General features: G+C 42.8%; 1 gene segment (V, D, J or C); it reads left to right on the forward strand.

Moving 5' to 3' along the window:
- Positions 1–5,744: 5,744 nt before the first annotated feature.
- Positions 5,745–17,503, forward strand: LOC129838385 (Ig kappa chain C region, B allele-like). The segment is given in 2 exon segments: positions 5,745–5,772; positions 17,187–17,503. Coding segments are annotated over 2 exon segments (345 nt in total).
- The last annotated feature ends 5,851 nt before the right edge of the window (positions 17,504–23,354 follow it).

Consider the following 23,354-nt stretch of genomic DNA (forward strand, 5'->3'; position numbering starts at 1 on the left):
ACGTCAGCCTCCTTTCTCCCGTTTTCAACAACTAGCCTGCTGTTGGCTAGATGTCCTTTGGGTGGTGGACCATTCTTCATACACATGGGAAACTGTTGAGCGTGAAAAACCCAGCAGCGTTGCAGTTCTTGACACATTCAAACCAGTGCACATGGCACCTACTACCATACCCCGTTCAAAGGCACATAAATCTTTTGTCTTTCCCATTCACTCTCTGAGAGAGTGGCACACATACACGATCCATGTCTTAATTGTCTCTTAACAGTCCTTCTATAACCTGTCTCCTCCCCTTCATCTACAACGATTGAAGTGAATTTAACAAGTGACATCAAGAAGGGATAATTGCTTTTCACCTTAATTCATCTGGTCAGTCTGTCATTGAATGTTCCTAATGTTTTGTCCATTCAGTGTGTATCATCCAATGTGTGACTGTTGTCAATTTGAGGTGTTGGTCGGTCAAGTAAAAAAGGGAACATATGATACTCTAGACTCTAGTCCTCAACACTGTCACTGGTTTATCCTCAACACTATCACTGTGTCTAGTCCTGAACACTATCACTGGTCTAGTCCTCAACACTATCACTGGTCTAGTCCTCAACACTATCACTGGTCTAGTCCTCAACACTATCACTGGTCTAGTCCTCAACACTCACTGGTCTAGTACTGAACACTATCACTGGTCTAGTCCTGAACACTATCACTGGTCTAGCCCCCAACACTATCACTGGTCTAGTCCTCAAAACTATCACTGGTCCAGTCCTCAACACTATCACTGGTCCAGTCCTGAACATTATCACTGGTCTAGCCCTCAACACTATCACTGGTCTAGTCCTCAACACTATCACTGGTCTAATCCCTAAAACTATCACTGGTCCAGTCCTTAACACTATCACTGTTCTAGTCCTCAACACTATCACTGGTCCAGTCCTTAACACTATCACTGGTCCAGTCCTGAACATTATCACTGGTCTAGCCCTCAACACTATCACTGGTCTAGTCCTCAACATTATCACTGGTCTAATCCCTAACACTATCACTGGTCTAGTCCTGAACGTTATCACTGGTCTAGTCCTCAACACTATCACTGGTCTAGTCCTCAACACTATCACTGGTCTAGTCCTCAACATTATCACTGGTCTAGTACTGAACACTATCACTTGTCTAGTCCTCAACACTATCACTGGTCTAATCCCTAACACTATCACTGGTCCAGTCCTTAACACTATCACTGTTCTAGTCCTCAACACTATCACTGGTCCTTAACACTATCACTGGTCTAGTCCTGAACATTATCACTGGTCTAGCCCTCAACACTATCACTAGTCTAATCCCTAACACTACCACTGGTCTAGTCCTGAACGTCATCACTGGTCTAGTCCTCAACACTATCACTAGTCTAGTCCTCAACATTATCACTGGTCTTGTCCTGAACACTATCACTGGTCCAGTCCTTAACACTATCACTGGTCTAGTACTGAGCCCTATCACTCGTCTAGTCCTCAACACTATCACTAGTCTAATCCCTAACACTACCACTGGTCTAGTCCTGAACGTCATCACTGGTCTAGTCCTCAACACTATCACTAGTCTAGTCTTCAACATTATCACTGGTCTTGTCCTGAACACTATCACTGGTGTAGTCCTCAACATTATCATTGGTCTAGTCCTCAACATTATCACTGGTCTAGTCCTCAACATTATCAATGGTCTAGTACTGAACACTATCACTCGTCTAGTCCTCAACACTATCACTAGTCTAATCCCTAACACTACCACTGGTCTAGTCCTGAACGTCATCACTGGTCTAGTCCTCAACACTATCACTAGTCTAGTCTTCAACACTATCACTGGTCCAGTCCTTAACACTATCACTGTTCTAGTCCTCAACACTATCACTGGTCCTTAACACTATCACTGGTCTAGTCCTGAACATCATCACTGGTCTAGTCCTCAACACTATCACTAGTCTAGTCTTCAACATTATCACTAGTCTTGTCCTGAACACTATCACTGGTGTAGTCCTCACACTATCACTGGTTGGGTCCCTAAAACTATCACTGGTCTAGTCCTCCCCCTCACTACTCGCAACAGGTTCCAGCTGTAGCAATGCAGTCACTGCATGGTCTGGCTGAGGGAGGTTTTTGGAAAGCATGTTGCTGTTTCGATTCATATTGTAATTTATAGTAGCATATTGTGAAATAATAATGTAATGAAACAGAATTATTAAAAGCTTTAAAGGAACCTATAATCACACCTGTATAGCATAAGAAAAGCCCATATATAAACGAAGTGGACACATATTGTAATCCAGATGCATGCCTGTATTTGAAGCGTCATAATTAATATAATGAAGGCACATATGATATAACCTGGTAAATGCTGATACACATAACATACTGAAGTGTACTTACTGTATGACTTTTGCCTAGCAGGGGCACCTATTTTTTTTTTTACTAAACTGTTAAGGTTGGGCTAATTGGTTCGGTGATTTGTAGAGTTTTCCAAACTGTCAAGATTGCGCCACCAATATAACTGGTTTAGTGATTTGTAGAGTGTTTTTATGATCTGGAGGGGGGTGAGATAGCGCGTCCCAGAGAAATAACTTAGTGTAGGAAATAATAGTAGGGCAAAGCCAAGAAGAGTGATGATTAACATGAAGGGGAACAACGATGAGAGATGTGTGTACTTGAAACTGTATAAAAGGAGGATGCTGAGACTTGGAAAAACAGTTGCGTCATGAACCAGCTCGGCTTTTGTTACTTTGTAATAAAGTCTATTTGAACTCACAAGCTCCGGTATTTGAGAAATATTATTGACTGAATATTTCCACGACGTGCACTTGAGCAAGGCACTCAACCCTAATTTCGCTTGTAAGAGCGTCTGCTCAGTAAATGTAATATGTCAGTAACGCTTCAATGATACAAATTGACCAGAGCCGAAGATGGCGATCAAAGTCATTGTGGGTTCTGTTGTAATCAGTGGTGTGAAAATACTTTGAAGTACTACTTAAGTAGTTTTTTTAGGTATCTATACTTTACTATTTATATTTTAAACTACTTTTAATTCACTACATTCCCAAAGTAAATAATGTACTTTTTACTCCATACATTTTCCCTCACACCCAAAAATACTTGTTACATTTTCAATGCTTAGCAGGACAGGAAAATTCACTCACTTATCAAGAGAACATCCCTGGTCATCCCTCGTCATCGCTACTGCCTCTGATCTGGAGGACACAAATGCTTCATTTGTAAATGATGTCTGCATGGCTATACGTAAAAAATATATACTAAAATTGTGCCGTCTGATCTTCCTATTTTAATCAATTAGAAATTATTTATACTTTTACTTTTACTTTGGATACTTAAGTACATTTTTGAAATTACATTTACTTTTGATACTTAAGTATATTCAAAATCAAATACTTTTAGACTTTTACTCAAGTAGTATTTTTCTGGGTCACTTTCGCTTTTACTTGAGTCATTTTCTATGAAGGTATCGTTACTTTTACTCAAGTATGACAATTGGGTACTTTTTCACCACCGGTTGTTATGACGGACGGCTCTCAGTCAAGAAGTGTTAAATCCAAATGTTTACTTTACACACTAGCGAGCATATACATATTCATGTTTCAAATCTATTTCAGTTACCATGTAGGCCACCATAATTAAGAGTGTATTTTATCCTGCATATGATAGCTTTTATAAGAACAAACTGTCTAATACACTGCTCAAAAAAATAAAGGGAACACTTAAACAACACAATGTAACTCCAAGTCAATCACACTTCTGTGAAATCAAACTGTCCACTTAGGAAGCAACACTGATTGACAATACATTTCACATGCTGTTGTGCAAATGGAATAGACAAAAGGTGGAAATTATAGGCAATTAGCAAGACACCCCCAATAAAGGAGTGGTTTTGCAGGTGGTGACCACAGACCACTTCTCAGTTCCTATGCTTCCTGGCTGATGTTTTGGTCACTTTTGAATGCTGGCGGTGCTTTCACTCTAGTGGTAGCATGAGACGGAGTCTACAACCCACACAAGTGACTCAGGTAGTGCAGCTCCTCCAGGATGGCACATCAATGCGAGCTGTGGCAAGAAGGTTTGCTGTGTCTGTCAGCGTAGTGTCCAGAGCATGGAGGCGCTACCAGGAGACAGGCCAGTACATCAGGAGACGTGGAGGAGGCCGTAGGAGGGCAACAACCCAGCAGCAGGACCGCTACCTCCGCCTTTGTGCAAGGAGGAGCACTGCCAGAGCCCTGCAAAATGACCTCCAGCAGGCCACAAATGTGCATGTGTCAGCATATGGTCTCACAAGGGGTCTGAGGATCTCATCTCGGTACCTAATGGCAGTCAGGCTACCTCTGGCGAGCACATGGAGGGCTGTGCGGCCCCACAAAGAAATGCCACCCCACACCATGACTGACCCACCTCCAAACCGGTCATGCTGGAGATTGTTGCAGGCAGCAGAATGTTCTCCACGGCGTCTCCAGACTCTGTCACGTGTGTCACATGTGCTCATGTGCTCAGTGTGAACCTGCTTTCATCTGTGAAGAGCACAGGGCGCCAGTGGCGAATTTGCCAATCTTGGTGTTCTCTGGCAAATGCCAAACGTCCTGCACGGTGTTGGGCTGTAAGCACAACCCCCACCTGTGGACGCGGGCCCTCATACCACCCTCATGGAGTCTGTTTCTGACCGTTTGAGCAGACACATGCACATTTGTTCTTTGAGATCCCATGCTCTTCCATTAGAACGTATAGGGACAATGTTAAATCCAGCTCCCAGATTGCAATTCCTATGGCTTCCACTAGATGTCAACAGTCTTTGTTCAAGGTTTCAGTCTTGTTTTTTCATCCCAAACAAGGAAGAATTCTGAGGTTGATACAGGAACCCATAGTTGGAAATCAGTCTGAGAGATGAGAGATGAAGAGATGAAGAGGACGCACGCCTGCTAATTTTGCTTTTCTATCGAACATACTTCTTTCCGTATGAAATATTATAGTTTAATTGCATTTTAGGGTACCTAAGGATTAGATAGAAACATAGTTTGACTTGTTTTAACAAAGTTTAGCGTAGCTTTTTGGATTCCTTTCTCTGCATGTTGAACGAGTGGATTACTCAAATTGATGGCGCCCACTAAACTGACTTTTTGGGATATAAAGAAGGATTTTATCTAACAAAACGACCATACATGTTGTAGCTGGGACCCTTTGGATTGCAAATGAGAGGAAGATTTTCAAAAAGTGAATATTTAATCGCTATTTGTGATTTTATGAAGCCTGTGCTGATTGAAAAATATGTTGATGTGGGGCGCTGTCCTCAAACAATCGCATGGTATGCTTTCGCTGCTTTCGCTGCTTTCGCTATTGTAAATCGGACAATTCAGTTAGATGAACAAGAATTTAAGCTTTTAACCAATATAAAATACTTCTATGTTCATAAATGTTTAATATCCATAATATTTATTTGAATTGCGCGCCCTCCAATTTCACCGGAAGTTATCGACAGGTGTCCCGCTAGTGGGATTTATTAATTAATTTACCCCAGAAAATATACTTCTCTGTTGATATCACATACATTAGCATTTCACACATATTATCCAGATACTGACTGTTAGCACTTGGTGGTCTATAGCAGCTTCCCACAATAATGTGCTTTAGTTGAGGCAGATGAACCTGTAGCCATATGACTTCAACAGTATTTATTAACATTAGATCGCCTCTAAGCTTTACAGGAATATGGTTCTGAATATAGACCGCATGTCAGGTTCGTCATACGAATGAGACCAAGGCGAATGAGACGAATGAGACCTTATTTATTTAAAGAATGAACACTGAACAAACTAACAAAATAACAAAACGAAACGTGAAGCTATACAAACGAGTGCTGACAGGCAACTACACATAGACAAGATCCCACGAAACACAAAGGGGAAATGGCTGCCTAAATATGATCCCCAATTAGAGACAACAATAAACAGCTGTCTCTGATTGAGAACCATATCAGGCCAACATAGAAATACAAAAACCCCTAGACCTACAACAACCCTAGACATACAAAAACCAGAGACAATACAAAAACTAGCGTACCCACCCTAGTCACACCCTGACCAAACCAAAATATAAAGAAAACAGAGATATCTAAGGTCAGGGCGTGACACCGCGATACCGCCTCATTGGCATTTCTATCTTTTCAGTAGATGTTATATTATGAAATGTATTGCTACCACTGTATCATCAAAGGTATTATCTAAGTTTCAGAGATAGTCAGAATATGAATGTCATCTGTTACAAGCAAGTTATTGACTTCATGGACCTTGTTTCTCTGGCTACATATGTTAATATGGGCTATTTTCAGCACTTTTCTGGGTTGCTTGATTGTTTTTAATGCTTTACTGGGAAGCTTATCAGAAGTATCCTTGCTCATGTCATTTATACTAGAGCTGATAGGCCAGGGTGAGCTGAACAAAGAGGTCTTCCTACTAGGGCACACCGCCTCAGTGTAACTCTGGTTCATAGGCTCATGATTACTGCAGACAATAGCTGTAGGATCAACAGAGGTATTCAGGGCAGTTAGGGGGACATAAATTAAGTTACTTATATTTTGTCTGCCAACGCCCCTAAGATTATGTACATTTGATGCAGCATTATGACGACTCATTGTCACAAAGGTAGGGATTAAATGAGCTGGTCTTGGGTCATTGATGAGTCATTGTTTCAACGCAGCCTTGAAATGTGTAGACAGAGTCCAGGAGCCAAGATGATTTGGATGGACTCCGTCATTCCTGTAGAGTATATTCTGTTTCCAGAAGGTGTCAAAGTTATCAGAAGATAGCCCTATTTGGTAAAAGACCAAGTCCATATTATGGTAAGAACAGCTCAAATAATTACTTTAAGACATGAACTTCAGTTAAAGAGGAACATTTCAATAACTTTGAACATTTCTTCAAGTGCAGTCGCAAAAACCATCAAGGCTATGATGAAACTGGCTCTCATGAGGACCGCCACAGGAAAGGAAGACCCAGAGAGAGTTACCTCTGCTGCAGAGGATAAGTTCATTAGAGTTACCAGCCCAAATAAACGCTTCACAAAGTTCAAGTAACAGACATATCTCAACATCGACTGCTCAGAGGAGACTGCGTGAATCAGGCCTTCATAGTCGAATTACTGCAAAGAAACCACTACTAAAGGACACCAATAAGAAGAGACTTGCTTGGGCCAAGAAACACGAGCAATGGACATTAGACCGGTGGAAATATATCCTTTGGTCTGATGAGTCCAAATTTGAGATTTTTGGTTCCAACCGCCGTGTCTTTGTGAGACGCAGAGTAGGTGAACGGATGATCTCTGCATGTGTGGTTCCCACTGTGAAGCATGGAGGAGGTGGTGTGATGGTGCTTTGCTGGTGACACCTTCTGTGATTTATTTAGAATTCAAGGCACACTTAACCAGCATGGCTACCACTGCATTCTGCAGCGATACGCCATCCTATCTGGTTTGCGCTAAGTGGGACTATCATTTGTTTTTCAACAGGACAATGACCCACCACACCTCCAGGTTGTGTAAGGTCTATTTGACCAAGAAGGAGAGCGTGGGAGTGCTGCATCAGATGACTTGGCCTCCATAATTACCCGACCTCAACCCAATTGAGATGGTTTGGGATGAGTTGGACCACAGAGTGAAAGAAAAGCAGCCAACAAGTTTACAGTATATGTGGGAACTCCTTCAAGAGCACAAGCTCATATGCGCGAAGAACAGTAGCTTTGACCACTTCATAATTTAAACTGTCTTCAAGAGGTAGCGCTGACAAAATCTCTTGGGCTTTACCAGTTAATTTACACTGAAGTAATAGGCACCATACCTCTTTAGGCCACTTCAATGCTACGGCTATTCGTTCAAATACACAAAAATAGGAGTCAACCTCTGACTCTCTGAACAAAGGTACTAAGGCAATCTGCCTACTAATGTCAAAAGTGTTGGAATCTTTAGTTGGTGAGGACGGCTCACTAACAGTCACTGCAGGCACGAAGGCTAGCCTCGCTGTCTCTGCCTCCAGTTCCATCTGGCGCATTTTTAACTCCATCTGCCGCTGTTCTCGCCTTTCCTCTTTTTCTGCCTCAATTTTACACATCTCCAACTGGAGAGTTTCTCGCCTAATTTGGGCTCTCTCTTCCGCCTCCAGTTGGAACTGTATTGACCGGACATCCCTCCTGGTATCACCGGTTGACTGTGGGGAGAGTGGATCAAAACGGGGCAATGTGGCTGGAGCTTTAGCCTCACCCTCAGACACCACTGGGCTTAGAGGAGCAGCAACATCCCCTACAGGGGTAGTAGGCTCAGGTAGCGGAAATACAAGCACCTGTTCTTCCAACAAAACATTCAACACTAATTGTTTAACCTCCGCTTTAACTACATTCTGTGGAATCAATACTGAATAATGGTCAGCCAAGGTCATTAAATCCACTCTACGACACCTATCAAAAACCTCCCACGAAGGGTTATCCAAAAAGGACTTCAAATCAAAAGTAGCCATCTTGAACTACCACACAAGAGTCAACAAAAATAGCAAACACTAATGCTACTTCAGCTACAGCGCTCAACACTGAACTATACCACTACAACAATTTGCATAAGCGGTATGGGTGTCAATAAAGACAAAGATCCCGGATGAGCCCCCACTTATGTTACGAATCCCTCTGGCCCGACAGTCTAGGGGGGATGGTAATGGGACCCGTAACACAACTCATGCAAATTATTATAGTGACAACGTAACAGTGAGAACAAAAATAACCACAGACAACTAAATTACTACCGTCAAACACTCAAGGTTTATTTACAAACACACGGTAATGGGGGGAGCAGGAAAAAGGGGCTGAGCGGGACCCAAGGAATGAAAGAATAATAATTCAAAAACACCCCTAAGCTAGACTAGCCTACTTCACAAACAGCTAACTAACTAACCAAAAATACAGGGGGTGGTCCGCCCAGTTCTAACTAGTGTTTTTAACAATATTTAACTACGGGTAGTGTAGCCCAAGGGCGACTTGTCTGGTTACCCCCTTTTCCCACCATTAAACAAACACTCAAACACCATAACCAAAACAATACTCACAGGTGGGGACAAAGTGACATGTAGATGCAAAACACACAAGCAATCTACAGACAGAAGGCATTTACAAAAGAGATTGAGCTCCTGAGACAACAACTGACAGGGGTTTTAAACCAAGGGAAAGGGACTGTGATTGGGTAGGGGAAAGGAGCAGGTGTCTTCCGATTAGCGACTGATTGATGACTGATTGGGGAATGATTATTGTCACCTGTGAGTAGGGGAGAAGGAGAGAAAAGAAATACACACAGGATACACACAGAACATTTGTATCCGTAACACTGTTGGAAAAGCATTCCAGGTCAAATCAAATCAAATCAAATTTTATTAGTCACATACACATGGTTAGCAGATGTTAATGCGAGTGTAGCGAAATGCTTGTGCTTCTAGTTCCGACAATGCAGTAATAACCAACAAGTAATCTAACCTAACAATTCCACAACTACTACCTTATACACACACAAGTGTAAAGGGATAAAGAATATGTACATAAAGATATATGAATGAGTGGTGGTACAGAACGGCATAGGCAAGATGCAGTAGATGGTATAGAGTACGGTATATACATATGAGATGAGTACTGTAGGGTATGCAAACATAAAGTGGCATAGTTTAAAGTGGCTAGTGGTACATGTATTACATAAAGATGGCAAGATGCAGTAGATGATATAGAGTACAGTATATACATATGAGATGGGTAATGTAGGGTATGTAAACATTATATTAAGTGGCATTGTTTAAAGTGGCTAGTGGTACATTTTTACATAATTTCCATCAATTCCCATTTTTAAAGTGGCTGGAGTTGAGTCAGTATGTTGGCAGCGGCCGCTAAATGTTAGTGGTGGCTGTTTAACAGTCTGATGGCCTTGAGATAGAAGCTGTTTTTCAGTCTCTCGGTCCCTGCTTTGATGCACCTGTACTGACCTCGCCTTCTGGATGATAGCGGGGTGAACAGGCAGTGGCTTGGGTGGTTGTTGTCCTTGATGATCTTTATGGCCTTCCTGTGACATCGGGTGGTGTAGGTGTCCTGGAGGGCAGGTAGTTTGCCCCCGGTGATGCGTTCTGCAGACCTCACTACCCTCTGGAGAGCCTTACGGTTGTGGGCGGAGCAGTTGCTGTACCAGGCGGTGATACAGCCCGACAGGATAATCTCGATTGTGCATCTGTAGAAGTTTGTGAGTGCTTTTGGTGACAAGCCGAATTTCTTCAGCCTCTTGAGGTTGAAGAGGCGCTGCTGCGCCTTCTTCACGACGCTGTCTGTGTGGGTGGACCAATTCAGTTTGTCCGTGATGTGTACACCGAGGAACTTAAAACTTTCCACCTTCTCCACTACTGACCCGTCGATGTGGATAGGGGGGTGCTCCCTCTGCTGTTTCCTGAAGTCCACAATCATCTCCTTTGTTTTGTTGACGTTGAGTGTGAGGTTATTTTCCTGACAGGTGAAGCTGGTTGAGAGAATGCCAAGAGTTTGCAAAACTGTCATCAAGGCAAAGGGTGGTTACTTTTGAAGAATCTAAAATATATATTTTTAACAGTTTGTTGGTTTCTACATGATTCCATATGTGTTATTTCATAGTTTTGATGTCTTCACTGTTATTCTACAATGTCAAACATACTAAAAATGAATAAAACCATTGAATGAGTAGGTGTGTCCTTACTTTTGACTGGTACTGTATATATTTTTAACAAATATTACAAGTGCTGCTACTTCAAGATATATAGTCTTCTCTACCTCCAACCCCCTGGGAACAGGGTGAACATCTGGTGAAAGTGCTGCTCTATTCTGGGACAAGCAGTACCACCCAGTCCTGTCTATGTAAATCTCAGTTTTACTCCTAGAGTTACCAGCCTGGACTGGGCCAGATGTGAGTGGGTGGACTAGTTTTACTGTAACCTCTATGGTGGATTCAAGGAGGGGGACTTTCTTACACTGAATAACCCACCATTTAGTAGATGACATAAGATGGGTATTACTAGAGACAGGCATTGACAGTTACTGATGTGCCTAATGTCTGAGCTCCACATCTTTTTACTTTCGTACAGGAGGAATTGGGGGCTGAAATGTTTAGAATTTTAATGAGCAAATCTGAAGACATAGCCTTTTGGCTTCTGTTACTCAGTGTGTGGTGCAGTTAGGTGTCATGACAATATAGCAACAATCATCAGTAATTTAATCAGGACACTGATGATGATTTTTCTCCTCTTAGCACCTGCAGTACATCCCATCAGTAGCACTGTGCAGTCTGACTGAGGGAGGTTTTTGTACGGCTCTATATCACTGTGTGAACACATTGGGATTGTGGAAACTGTACAAACAATAGGCTTGATGTTGGGATCTGTGAAGAGAAAGAGCAGCAGTTACATTTTAGTAATTTAGCAAAACCTCTTCACCAGAGCAATTTACAGTAATGAGTGCATACAATTTTCATACTGGTTCCCCATGGGAACCAAACCCACAGTCCTTGAGTTGCAAGCGTCATGCTCTACCAACTGAGCCACACGGGACCAGTTAAATTCTTTCTACATAGACAATCCCGGAACCAGAGGGTGGCTATTTAGGGTGCAGGTGATGTTTAGACTTGAGGGTTTTTGTACTCTGGTTTATGCAGTTTATTACTATGTTATAAAATCTATTTATATGGTTGAAATCTTGCTTGAAATGCTCTATTCAGCAGGAGACCATGACTGGGGTATTTATTCTGAAATCATGTGAGACATTATTATTACACACATAATTATGCAGTCCATAGAATGCAATGTTTGCATTGGAAATGATCCAGATTTTTCGAAGCAGATGTGGAATAATAAATTATCAAATGGGTCAAAATTGTACGATCTAGAGTAAAATGTTCAAGTAAAATGTTCAATGTTCACAACTTCCGTTGAAACTGGATGGTGGGTAATTCAAATAAATTCTAATAGTTATTATAGATTTGAAACATTTAGGTACATATAAGTGTCTTATATCGACTGAAAGCTTCCATTCGTGTTAATCTAACTGCACTGTCTGATTTACAGTAGCTATTACAGAGAAAACATGCCATGCGATTGTTTGAGGACGGCGCCGCACATCAAGATAGTTTTCCATCGGCACAGGTTTCATACATTCACATATAAAGATTAAATATTAATTAAATACAAAAATGGCGAATAAATATTCACTTAATTTTTGAAAATCTTCCTCTGATTTGTCATCCAAAGGGTCCCAGCTATAACAAGTAGTTTTGTTTTGTTATATAAAAAAAATAATTATATCCCAAAAAGTCTGTTTAGTTGGCGCCACCGATATGAGTAATCCACTCATTCAACTTGCAGAGAAAGGAATCTGAAAATCTACCCCTGAACTTTGTTTCAACAAGTCAAAATACGTTTCTATTTACTGCTCAGATACCCTAAAATGCAGTCAAACTATAGTATTTCTTTCAGAAAGAAGTATGTTCAATAGGAAATCGATTTTATCAGGTGCGCAACTTCATCATGGCGAGCAGAGTAACGGATTTCCAAGACTGTGTCCTCATACAAAAACTTATATATATACAGGCAGTTTACTTTAGGCACGTCATTCAGGCAGAAATTGAGAAAAAAAGGGGCCTATCCCTTAATCACATCTATACAAGAGACACTGGTCATTGTTTATACACCTCTTTTCCAGAAGTAATTGTTGAGTCATTGCAGCTTTCCTGTGGCACTACAAAACTGTCTTCAGATGATCACTATGCTTCCTCGTCGTCAGATTGGAATAATACTTGGGTCGCCCTTGTCTGGCATTGCTCTGCTGTTTTCATGAAGCCCTGGTCAGCCATCATTTGAGAGATCTGTATAAATGTGTTGAAGTTCAGTGTTGCCCCTCAGGTCCTCTTGGATTCTGTCACTTCCCCACATGTCGAGGAGGGCTTCAGTCTCCTCAATGCTCCAGGGGAGATCTAGTTCCCATGGTGACAGACAGCTGCCTGATTCTGGAGAGCCAGAAAAAAAATGTAACCAAAGGCCCAACGTTGATAGTATAACGTAAAAAAGCATTTACTGTACAGAGATTAGGAGATTGTTTCCCTTACCTGTTCCTTTGACTTGGCCACCTGGGACCTCTCGCATGTCTGTGGCGTCATTCGATTCCTCAGCCAGAGAGTCACAGGATATATACTTGCAGAAACTGACTGTAAAATTTGCACTCCACATTTTTCCCCTCCAATCCTGGGAAAATAGAACATAACATTTGGTTGTTGACTCAGTGCTTATTCCTCATATCTGGTTAGTTAACTTCTCTAGGGTAGGGGGCAGTATTTTCACGTTTGGATGAAAAGCATACCCAAATTCAACTGCCAGCTACTCATCCCCAGAAGATAGGATATGCATATTATTAGTAGATTTGGATAGAAAACACTCTGAAGTTTCTAAAACTGTTTGAATCATGTCTGTGAGTATAACAGAACTTATTTAGCAGGCGAAACCCCAAGGACAAACCATTCACATTTCTTTTTTTGAGGTCACTCTCTTTTTAATGAGTTTTCATTGGGAAGATTTTAAGCGAACTGCTTGCAGTTCCTACGGCTTCCACTGTATGTCAAGAGTCCTGAAAAATTGGTTGAGGTTATACCTTTGTGTAATGAAGAGGTACTGCCATCTTGAAGTCGAGTCACTATAGGTGTCCTGTTTGATTGAAGCGCATGTCCAGAAGGCATGCTACATTTGGTTTTAATTCTGTATTGAACACAGATCATCCCATCTTCAATTTTATCGATTATTAACGTTAAAAAATACCTAAAGTTGTATTACAAAAGTAGTTTGACATTTTTTGGCAAAGTTTACAGGTAACCTTTGAGATATTTTGTCGTCACGTTTGAGCTAGTTGGAACCTGTGTTTTTCTAGATCAAACGCGCCAAATAAATGGACATTTTGGATATATGTCGACGGAATTAATCGAACAAAAGGACCATTTGTGATGTTTATGGGACATATTGGAGTGCCAACAACAGAAGCTCGTCAAAGGTAAGGCATGAATTATATTTTTATTTCTGCGTTTTGTGTCGCGCCTGCAGGGTTGAAATATGCGTACCTCTCTTTGTTTACAATGTTGCTATACTCAGATAACAGCATCGTATGCCTTCGCCGAAAAGCCTATTTGAATTCTGACATGTTGGCTGGATTCACAACCAGTGTATCTTTAATTTGGTATCTTTCATGTGTGATTTAATGAAAGTTTGATTTTATAGTAATTTTCATAGTAATTAATTTGAATACGGCGCTCTGCATTTTCTCAGGGTTTTTGCCAATTGAGACAGTAGCGGACCAAGGCGCAGCGCGATAACTATACATCTTCTTTTTTTAATGAAGACGAAACTGTAACGCTCTTCTACTTCGTCCTCCTCCTCAGACGAGGAGAGGCGAGAAGGATCGGAGGACCAATTTGCAGCGTAGTAATTTGACATAATGATTTATTAGACAAGACGAAAAACGAACTACACTTGATAATTAACAAAACAAATAAATGATGTAGACTGACTTAAAACATACGAACTTACATACAACGAAGAACGCACGAACAGGAACAGACTACATATAAGAACGACAAAACGAAACAGTCCCGTGTGGTGCGACATACACAGACACGGAAGACAACCACCCACAACAAACAATGTGAAACCACCTACCTTAATATGGCTCTCAATCAGAGGAAACGTAAACCACCAGCCTCTAATTGAGAACCATATCAGGTCACCCATTAACCAACATAGAAACACATAACATAGACTGCCCACCCAAACTCACGCCCTGACCGACTAACACATACAAAAATAACAGAAAACAGGTCAGGAATGTGACAGAAACAAACACTTTTACAAACTAACAAATCAACAAACGACCGTGAAGCTATATAAACAAATAGTGCTGACACTAAACACTACACATAGACAATTACCCACAACCTACCTAATGCCTATGGCTGCCTAAATATGGCTCCCAATCAGAGACAACGATAGACAGCTGTCTCTAATTGAGAACCAATCTAGGCAACCATAGACTTACATAAACACCTACACTGAACACAACCCCATGAACTCTACAAAAAAAACCTAGACAATACAAACACACTAGACTAGACAAAAACACACAAACATCCCCCATGTCACACCCTGACCTAACTAAAATAATAAAGAAAACGGCTCAGATGGCGCTGGGTAGGCAGGCAGCTCAGATGGTGCTGGGCAGGCAGGCAGCTCAGATGGCGCTGGGCAGGCAGGCAGCTCAGATGGCGCTGGGCAGGCAGGCAGCTCAGATGGCGCTGGGCAGTTAGGCAGCTCAGATGGCTCTGGGCAGGCAGGCAGCTCAGATAGCGCTGGGCAGGCAGGCAGCTCAGATGGCTCTGGGCTGGCAGGCAGCTCAGATAGAGCTGGGCAGACGGCAGACTCTGGCCGGCTGAGGCGCACAGTAGGCCTGGTGCGTGGTGCCGGAACTGGAGGTACCCGGCTAAGGACACGCACCTCAAGGCTAGTGCAGCAACAGGGCGCACAGGGCTCTGGAGACACACAGGAGGCTTGGTGCGTGGTGTCGGAACTGGTGGTACCGGGCTGGAGACACCCACCACAGGGCGAGTGCGTGGAGGAGGAACAGGGCTCTGGAGACACACTGGAAGCCTGGTACGTGGTGTTGGCACTGGTGGTACTGGGCTGGGGCGGGGAGGTGGCGCCGGATATACCGGACCGTGCAGGCGTACTGGCTCCCTTGAGCACCGAGCCTGCCCAACCTTACCTGGTTGAATGCTCCCCGTAGCCCGACCAGTGCGGGGAGGTGGAATAACCCGCACTGGGCTGTGTTGGCGAACCGGGGACACCATGCGTAAGGCTGGTGCCATGTATGCCGGGCCGAGGAGACGCACTGGAGACCAGACGCGTTGAGCCGGCTTCATGGCACCTGGCTCAATGCTCAATCTAGCCCGGCCGATACGTGGAGCTGGGATGTACCGCACCGGGCTAAGCACACGTACAGGAGACACCGTGTGCTTTACCGCATAACACGGTGTCTGCCCGTACTCCCGCTCTCCATGGTAAGCACGGGAGTTGGCGCAGGTCTCCTACCTGACTTCGCCACACTCCCTCTTAGCCCCCTCTCAAGACATTTTTGGGGCTGACTCTCAGGCTTCCAGCCTCGCTTCCGTGCTGCCTCCTCATACCGCCGCCTCTCGGCTTTAGCTGCCTCCAGCTCTTCACGAGGGCGGCGATATCCTCCGCTGTCCAGAATTTCCTCCCAATTCCTATAGTCCTGCGATCTCTGCTGCTGCCTTTTATCACGCTGCTTGGTCCTGGTTTGGTGGGTAATTCTGTCACGATCGTCTTCGGGTGAAAGAAAGGACCACGGCGCAGCGTGATAACTATACATCTTCTTTTTTTAATGAAGACGAAACAAACACTTTTACAAACTAACAAAACAACAAACGACCGTGAAGCTATATAAACAAATAGTGCTGACACTAAACACTACACATAGACAATTACCCACAACTTGCCTAATGCCTATGGCTGCCTTAAATATGGCTCCCAATCAGAGACAACGATAGACAGCTGTCTCTGATTGAGAACCACTCAGGCAACCATAGACATACCTAAACACCTACACTGAACACAACCCCATAAACTCTACCAAAACCCCCTAGACAATACAAACGCCCTCGACTAGACAAAAACACACAAACATCCCCCATGTCACACCCTGACCTAACTAAAATAATAAAGAAAACAAAGATAACTAAGGCCAGGGCATGACAACCCCCTCCTAGTGTTCTGTTGCTCTTGGTGGGCTAAACTGTAGAGCATGAATGTGACATACATTTATCTGATGGATTGTTTTGTATAAAAATATTTTCAGTATATTGTTGCCTTTATCTTTATAGATTCATTGTTTTGTTGTTGTCAGTTGTTTTCGGTACTGTATCTAATTGTTTATCCTGTGTGTATTGCCTCTCCTCACCTCCTCTCTCTCTCTCTCTCCCTCTCTCATATCCTCTCATCTCCTCTCCTAATATATTCCATCAAGGAGTAGTACTAACTGACCCTTCTCTCTCATCTCTCCTCTTCTCCAGCTGGTCCCTCTGTCAGACCCACAGTGTCTCTGCTCCCCCCGTCCTCTGAGCAACTCTCTGGTGGCTCGACACTGGCCTGCCTGCTGAGTGGCTACTCCCCCCAGGGGGCGATGGTGAGCTGGGAGGTGGACGGAGCGGAGGTGAAGGAGGGGGTCCTGACCACCACAGAAGAAGAGAAGGGCGGCCGCTACAGCCGCAGCAGCACCCTGACCCTGAGCAAGGCACGCTGGGAAGAGGGAGAGGTGTACACCTGCAGGGTCGCCCATGACGACACCAGTGATGCGGCCGCCTTCCGTAAAAGTCACTGTAGTGTCTAGAGACCGGAGAAGCCATTGTAGGGGTCTAGAGAGTCCCCACATGGTGCTAGGTCTGGAAACATTAGTGTTTTACACCTGAATGTTACAGTATATTAGTGAATAATATGAGTAGTGCTGTGTGATAAATTAACTATTTTGAGACTCAGTTGTTCATGTCTTCTTGCCTCTGAATTAAAATAAAGATAGTTTTTATTGAAAACTAACCCCAATAGTTAATTTAATCATCACTCCAGTTATCACTATCTCATGAATATGCAGCACATTTCATACTAATTTAGATCAATCAGGTTCTATCGTTTCAGCATTGTAGCATATAGCTACTCTCATGTTTTCAAACAGAATAAAAAGGGCATCTGATACATCAAATACTCTGCAATAATGTTTACAACTGAATGATCCTATTCTACTGTAGCACCAATACCAGTGATGATAATTAGTAATATTTGATAATAAACCTCTGAGATCTGCTCTCAGAACTCACACTGACAAACAGTTACTTTCCATAACATATATATTTATCATGTTTTATTCCTAATATGATTTTACTAAATTCAATGTTTTGGGGTGTCTTGGGGGTGGGGGTCTTCTCTACCTCCAAGCCCCTGGAAACAGAATGAACATCTGGTGAAAGTGCTGCTCTATTCTGGGACATGCAGAACCACCCGAGCCATGTCTATGCAAATCTGTTTCACTCCCACAGCTCCCAGTCTAGTTTCAGTTTCACTACCTGGACTGGGCCAGACTGGGCCTAGTTTTACTGTAACCTCTGAGGTGGATTCAAGGAAGGGGACTTTCTTACACTGAATAACCCACCATTTAATAGATAACATAAGATGGGTATTACTAAAGACAGGCATTGACAGTTACTGACATGAGTCTAATGTCTGAGCTCCACATCTTTTTCTTTCATACACGGGGGGAAGTGGAGGCTGAAATGTTTCACATTTTTTGGACTTCTGCGACTCGGTGGGGTAACTTTTTATATTTACACTGAGGTGTCATGACAATATAGCAATATTCATCTGTAATTTAATCAGGATACTGATGATGTTGATAACGATAACAGAGATTATTTTGTCTGAATTATCGCTTTCTAATCACATTGTCAAATGCCAGAGTTGATCTCCTCAACAGTACGTCCCAGCTGTAGCAGTACAGTCACTGTGCAGTCTGACTGAGGGAGGTTTTTGTACGGCTCTTTATCACTGTGTGAATACTGGACCATTGTGGTAACTCTGACAGTAGTAATCTCCTGCATCTTCAGCCTGGACTCCACTGATATATTGATTATAGACATCTACAAATGGACCATATTGTTATTACTGTGTTATTAGACAAGATAGTATCTGCTTTCTGTCTTCCTCAGTTGGTCAGGGTGAGTAACTGCAGTCTGTGTGTGGACTGTGTGATGCTGCTGACTGACTGTTCTAAGTGGGAAGATCTCCATAGCTCTGACGTCTCAAGTCTCCTGCTTCACCTGCTGCTCTCTGAAACTACCACAGCGGTGTGAGGGAGGATGTCTGGGTAATGTTTAAGGGCTTTATTGTATGTGTTTGAATCATGTTGATTAAATTCTAGCTATTCGAAATACAATCCTGAGGGGTTTTAAAGCTGAGATCGAATAGGGTGAAACTGCCACTAGTCACCCCAGGCGCATATGTTATTGTTTTTGTTTGTTTTTATAAACAGGGCCAGGACCATCCTGCATCATGGTAAAAAATATCTTTGAACATACTCTGCTGTTCTATCACTCATGCAGTGCTGTCCAAGGGACAAAAACAGTGTTGTATGTTTGAAGTAAAGTCTTTGTTGTTGTAATGTTGCAAACGAACTTGAAAGTTTCACCGCTACGGATTCCAGCTTTAACCATTGCACATCATCTCTACTCAGATTGGTTGGTATTTTTCCTTGAGTTACTCAACAGAGTCAACATGTAGTTAATGGTCAGGAGAAACATTTAGTGATCAGTTATGATCTAAGGTCTTCTAGACACAGCTCTAGTTTGACTATTGTTTTCACCTTTAGATCGGACACCAGCCAGCTTTAGCTTGGTCAATACCTGCCAGTCTGCACAGCGCAATATCAACCCAGAGCATGTCGGACTGCTTTTCTCTACCACATCACCGGATTCCTGCCGCAAGCTCTGGACCATTACACCGGATCATCGCAGCTAGCTAGCTGCAACTGAGTGGCTATTGTTGGCTAAACGCCTCTGTCCCGAAGCAAGCACCAGTTAATAGGGGGAGCTGTTAGCACTATTTTTTTTTTTACATTTCCAAATTAAACTGCCTCGTACTCAATTCTTGCTCCTACAATATGCATATTATTATTACTATTGGATAGAAAACAATCTCTAGTTTCTAAAACCGTTTGAATTATGTCTGTGGGTGGAACAGAACTCATTCTACAGCACTTTTCCTGCCAGGGAGTGAGATTTCAGAAATCTTGGCCTCTGTTCCCAGGTCAGTTTATAAGTCCCTGTGAATGCTGTGGGGCTACAAACACTGCCTACGCCTTCCTCTAGATGTCAGTAAGTGGTGACAATTTGAATGGGGTCGATTGCGCAATCTGGGACTTTATATAAGCCCAAATTGCGGAAGTACCTTTCTTTTCTGCCCTGCGCTTGACGCACGATGGACGTCGGACTGGCCTCCTTCCAAGCTTTGGTTTAGCAAGTTCTATATCCCCGGTCATGTTTTTATTCGTTATAGGTGTTAAAGACATCATAAGGTAGTTAATTTAAACCGACTTATAGCAGTTTATAGCAGTTTATTGCGATTTTCTGGCATTTCTTTGTGACGCACTTTCAAGAGTTGGACACTTTTCCGGTACATGCCGAACGTTAGTGGCCATTTCGACAGGACAAGAGGACATCTTTTGACCAAAAGACGATTAGACCGGAGAAAGGTCACATTGCCCAAGATTCTGATAGAAGCTCAGCTAATAGTAAGAACTATTTATGCTGATAAATCGTTGTTCTGTTGAAAAATGTTAAACGCATAAGCCGCCATTTTTTGGGGGGTAGCTTCGCTTTGGCGCACCCTGTATTGCGCAGTAAGGTTAATTTTAAAAATGTAATTCAGCGATTGCATTAGGAACTAATTTGTCTTTCAATTGCTGTCCACACTGTATTTTTTAGTCAAGTTTATGATTATTTATTGATTAGACTAAGTCACTCTCCAAGATGGCGCCCGACATTTTCTGGCCAGTTTGGCTACTTTTCTCATTGTATAACCACGATTTTTGTGGCTAAATATGCACATTTTCGAACAAACTCTATATGTATGTTGTAATATGATGTTACAGGAGTGTCATCTGAAGAATTCTGAGAAGGTTAGTGAAAGAATTTATGTATTTTGGTGGTGATAACGTTATCGCTCTTTTTTCCTTGAATCAATGCTGGGGTAATGTTTGCACATGTGGTATGCTAATATAACGATATATTGTGTTTTCGCTGTAACACACTTCGAAAATCTGAAATATTGTCTGGATTCACAAGATCTGTGTCTTTCAATTGCTGTACGCTGTGTATTTTTAAGAAATGTTTTATGATGAGTAATTAGGTAATACACGTTGCTCTCTGTAGTTATTCTAGTCGAGTTGTGATGGTGGCTGCAATGGTAAACTATGATTTATACCTGAAATATGCACATTTCTCTAACAAAACATATGCTATACAATAAATATGTTATCAGACTGTCATCTGATGAAGTTTTTTCTTGGTTAGTGGCTATTTATTTCTTTATTTGGTCGAATTGGTGATAGCTACTGATGGAGTGAAAAAATGGTGGAGTAAGAAAAATGGTGTCTTTTGCTAACGTGGTTAGCTAATAGATTTACATATTGTGTCTTCCCTGTAAAACATTTTAAAAATCAGAAATGGTGGCTAGATTCACAAGAAGTGTATCTTTCATCTTGTGTCTTGGACTTGTGATTTAATGATATTTAGATGCTAGTATTTACTTGTGACGCTATGCTAGGCTATGCTAGTCAGCTTTTTTACTGTGGGGGGTGCTCCCGGATCCGGGATGAGTACCAAATAAAAGTTAAGCTAGCCTCTCCCGGCTAGCTGATGAAGTATACCAGCTAACTCTTGGGCTACAATTCCTCTTTTGCCAATTGGCCTGGACCCTTTATTGTTGACACCGAGCCCCGCCGATCCATCACGACTGGTCTGTCGACATAATCGTCCGATGTGGCTTCTATAGGCTTTTCCGTTGCAATGTCGCCGAAGATCCATCTGCTAGCCCCGACCTTCTAGCATTCTGAACTCCATGTCTCCCGCTCGCCTAGCGTAGTAGCAACTACCGAATGGCTCCCTGACTCACCTATTGCTGCTCATTGGACCGTATGATCACTCGGCTACACAGCTGATCCCTGCTGGACTGTTCACTAACATGGTACCTCATTTTGTTTATCTGTCGGCCCCAGCCTTGAACTCAGGCCCTGTGTGTAGCTAACTGACCCTCTCTGCCCATTCATCGCCATTTACCCGTTGTTGTTGTCTTAGCTGTTTACCTGTTGTTGTCTTACCCGTTGTTGTCTTAGCTCTCCCAATCAACACCTGTGATTGCTTTATGCATCTCTCTAATGTCAATATGCCTTGTATACTGTTGTTTAGGGTAGAGCTCATTGTTTTATTTTACTTCTGAGTACCTAGTCCCGCTCAACATGCCTCACATAGCTCCTTTGTCCCACCCCCCACAAATGCGGAGATCTCACCTAGCTTAAATGGCGCCTCCAGAGATGCAACCTTTCTCATCGTCACTCAATGCCTAGATTTACCTCCACTGTACTCGCACCCTACCATACCCTTGTCTGTACATTATGCCCTGAATCTATCCTACCACACCCACAATCTGCTCCTTTTACTCTGTCCCCAACGCACTCTACGACCAGTTCTTATAGCCTTTAGCCGTACCCTCATCCCACTCCTCCTCTGTTCCTCTGCTGATGTAGAGGTTAACCCAGGCCCTGTAGTCCCAAGTACTACACTTATTCCCCATTTGCTGACTTCTGTAACCGTAAAGCCTTGGTTTCATGCATGTTAACATCAGAAGCCACCTCCCTAAGTTTGTTTTATTCTGAAACTCTGAAATTTTCATCCCCAACTACAACATTTACCGTCAAGATAGAACTGCCAAAGGTGGCGGAGTTGCAATCTACTGCAGAGACAGCCTGCATTGTTCTGTCATACTATCCAGGTCTGTGCTCAAACAGTTTGAGCTACTTTTAAAAATCCACCTTTCCAGAAATAAGTCTCTCAATGTTGCCGCTTGTTATAGACCCCCCTCAGCCCCCAGCTGTGCCCTGAACACCATATGTGAATTGATTGCCCCCCATCTATCTTCAGAGTTCGTACTGTTAGGTGACCTAAACTGGGATATGCTTAACACCCCAGCCATCCTACAATCTAAGCTAGATGCCCTCAATCTCACACAAATTATCAAGGAACCAACCAGGTACAACCCTAAATCCGTAAACATGGGCACCCTCATAGATATCATCCTGACCAACTTGCTCTCCAAATACACCTCTGCGGTCTTCAACCAGGATCTCAGAGATCACTGCCTCATTGCCTGCGTCTGTAATGGGTCCGCAGTCAAACGACCACCCCTCATCACTGTCAAACGCTCCCTAAAACACTTCTGCGAGCAGGCTTTTCTAATTGACCTGGCCCAGGTATCCTGGAAGGATATTGACCTCATCCCGTCAGTTGAGGATGCCTGGTCATTCTTTAAAAGTAACTTCCTCACCATCTTAGATAAGCATGTCCCGTTCAAAAAACACAGAACTAAGAACAGATATAGCCCTTGGTTCACTCCAGATCTGACTGCCCTCGACCAGCACA

The sequence above is a fragment of the Salvelinus fontinalis genome, chromosome 39 (genome assembly GCF_029448725.1).
Source record: "Salvelinus fontinalis isolate EN_2023a chromosome 39, ASM2944872v1, whole genome shotgun sequence".
NCBI classification, from domain to species: Eukaryota; Metazoa; Chordata; class Actinopteri; order Salmoniformes; family Salmonidae; genus Salvelinus; species Salvelinus fontinalis.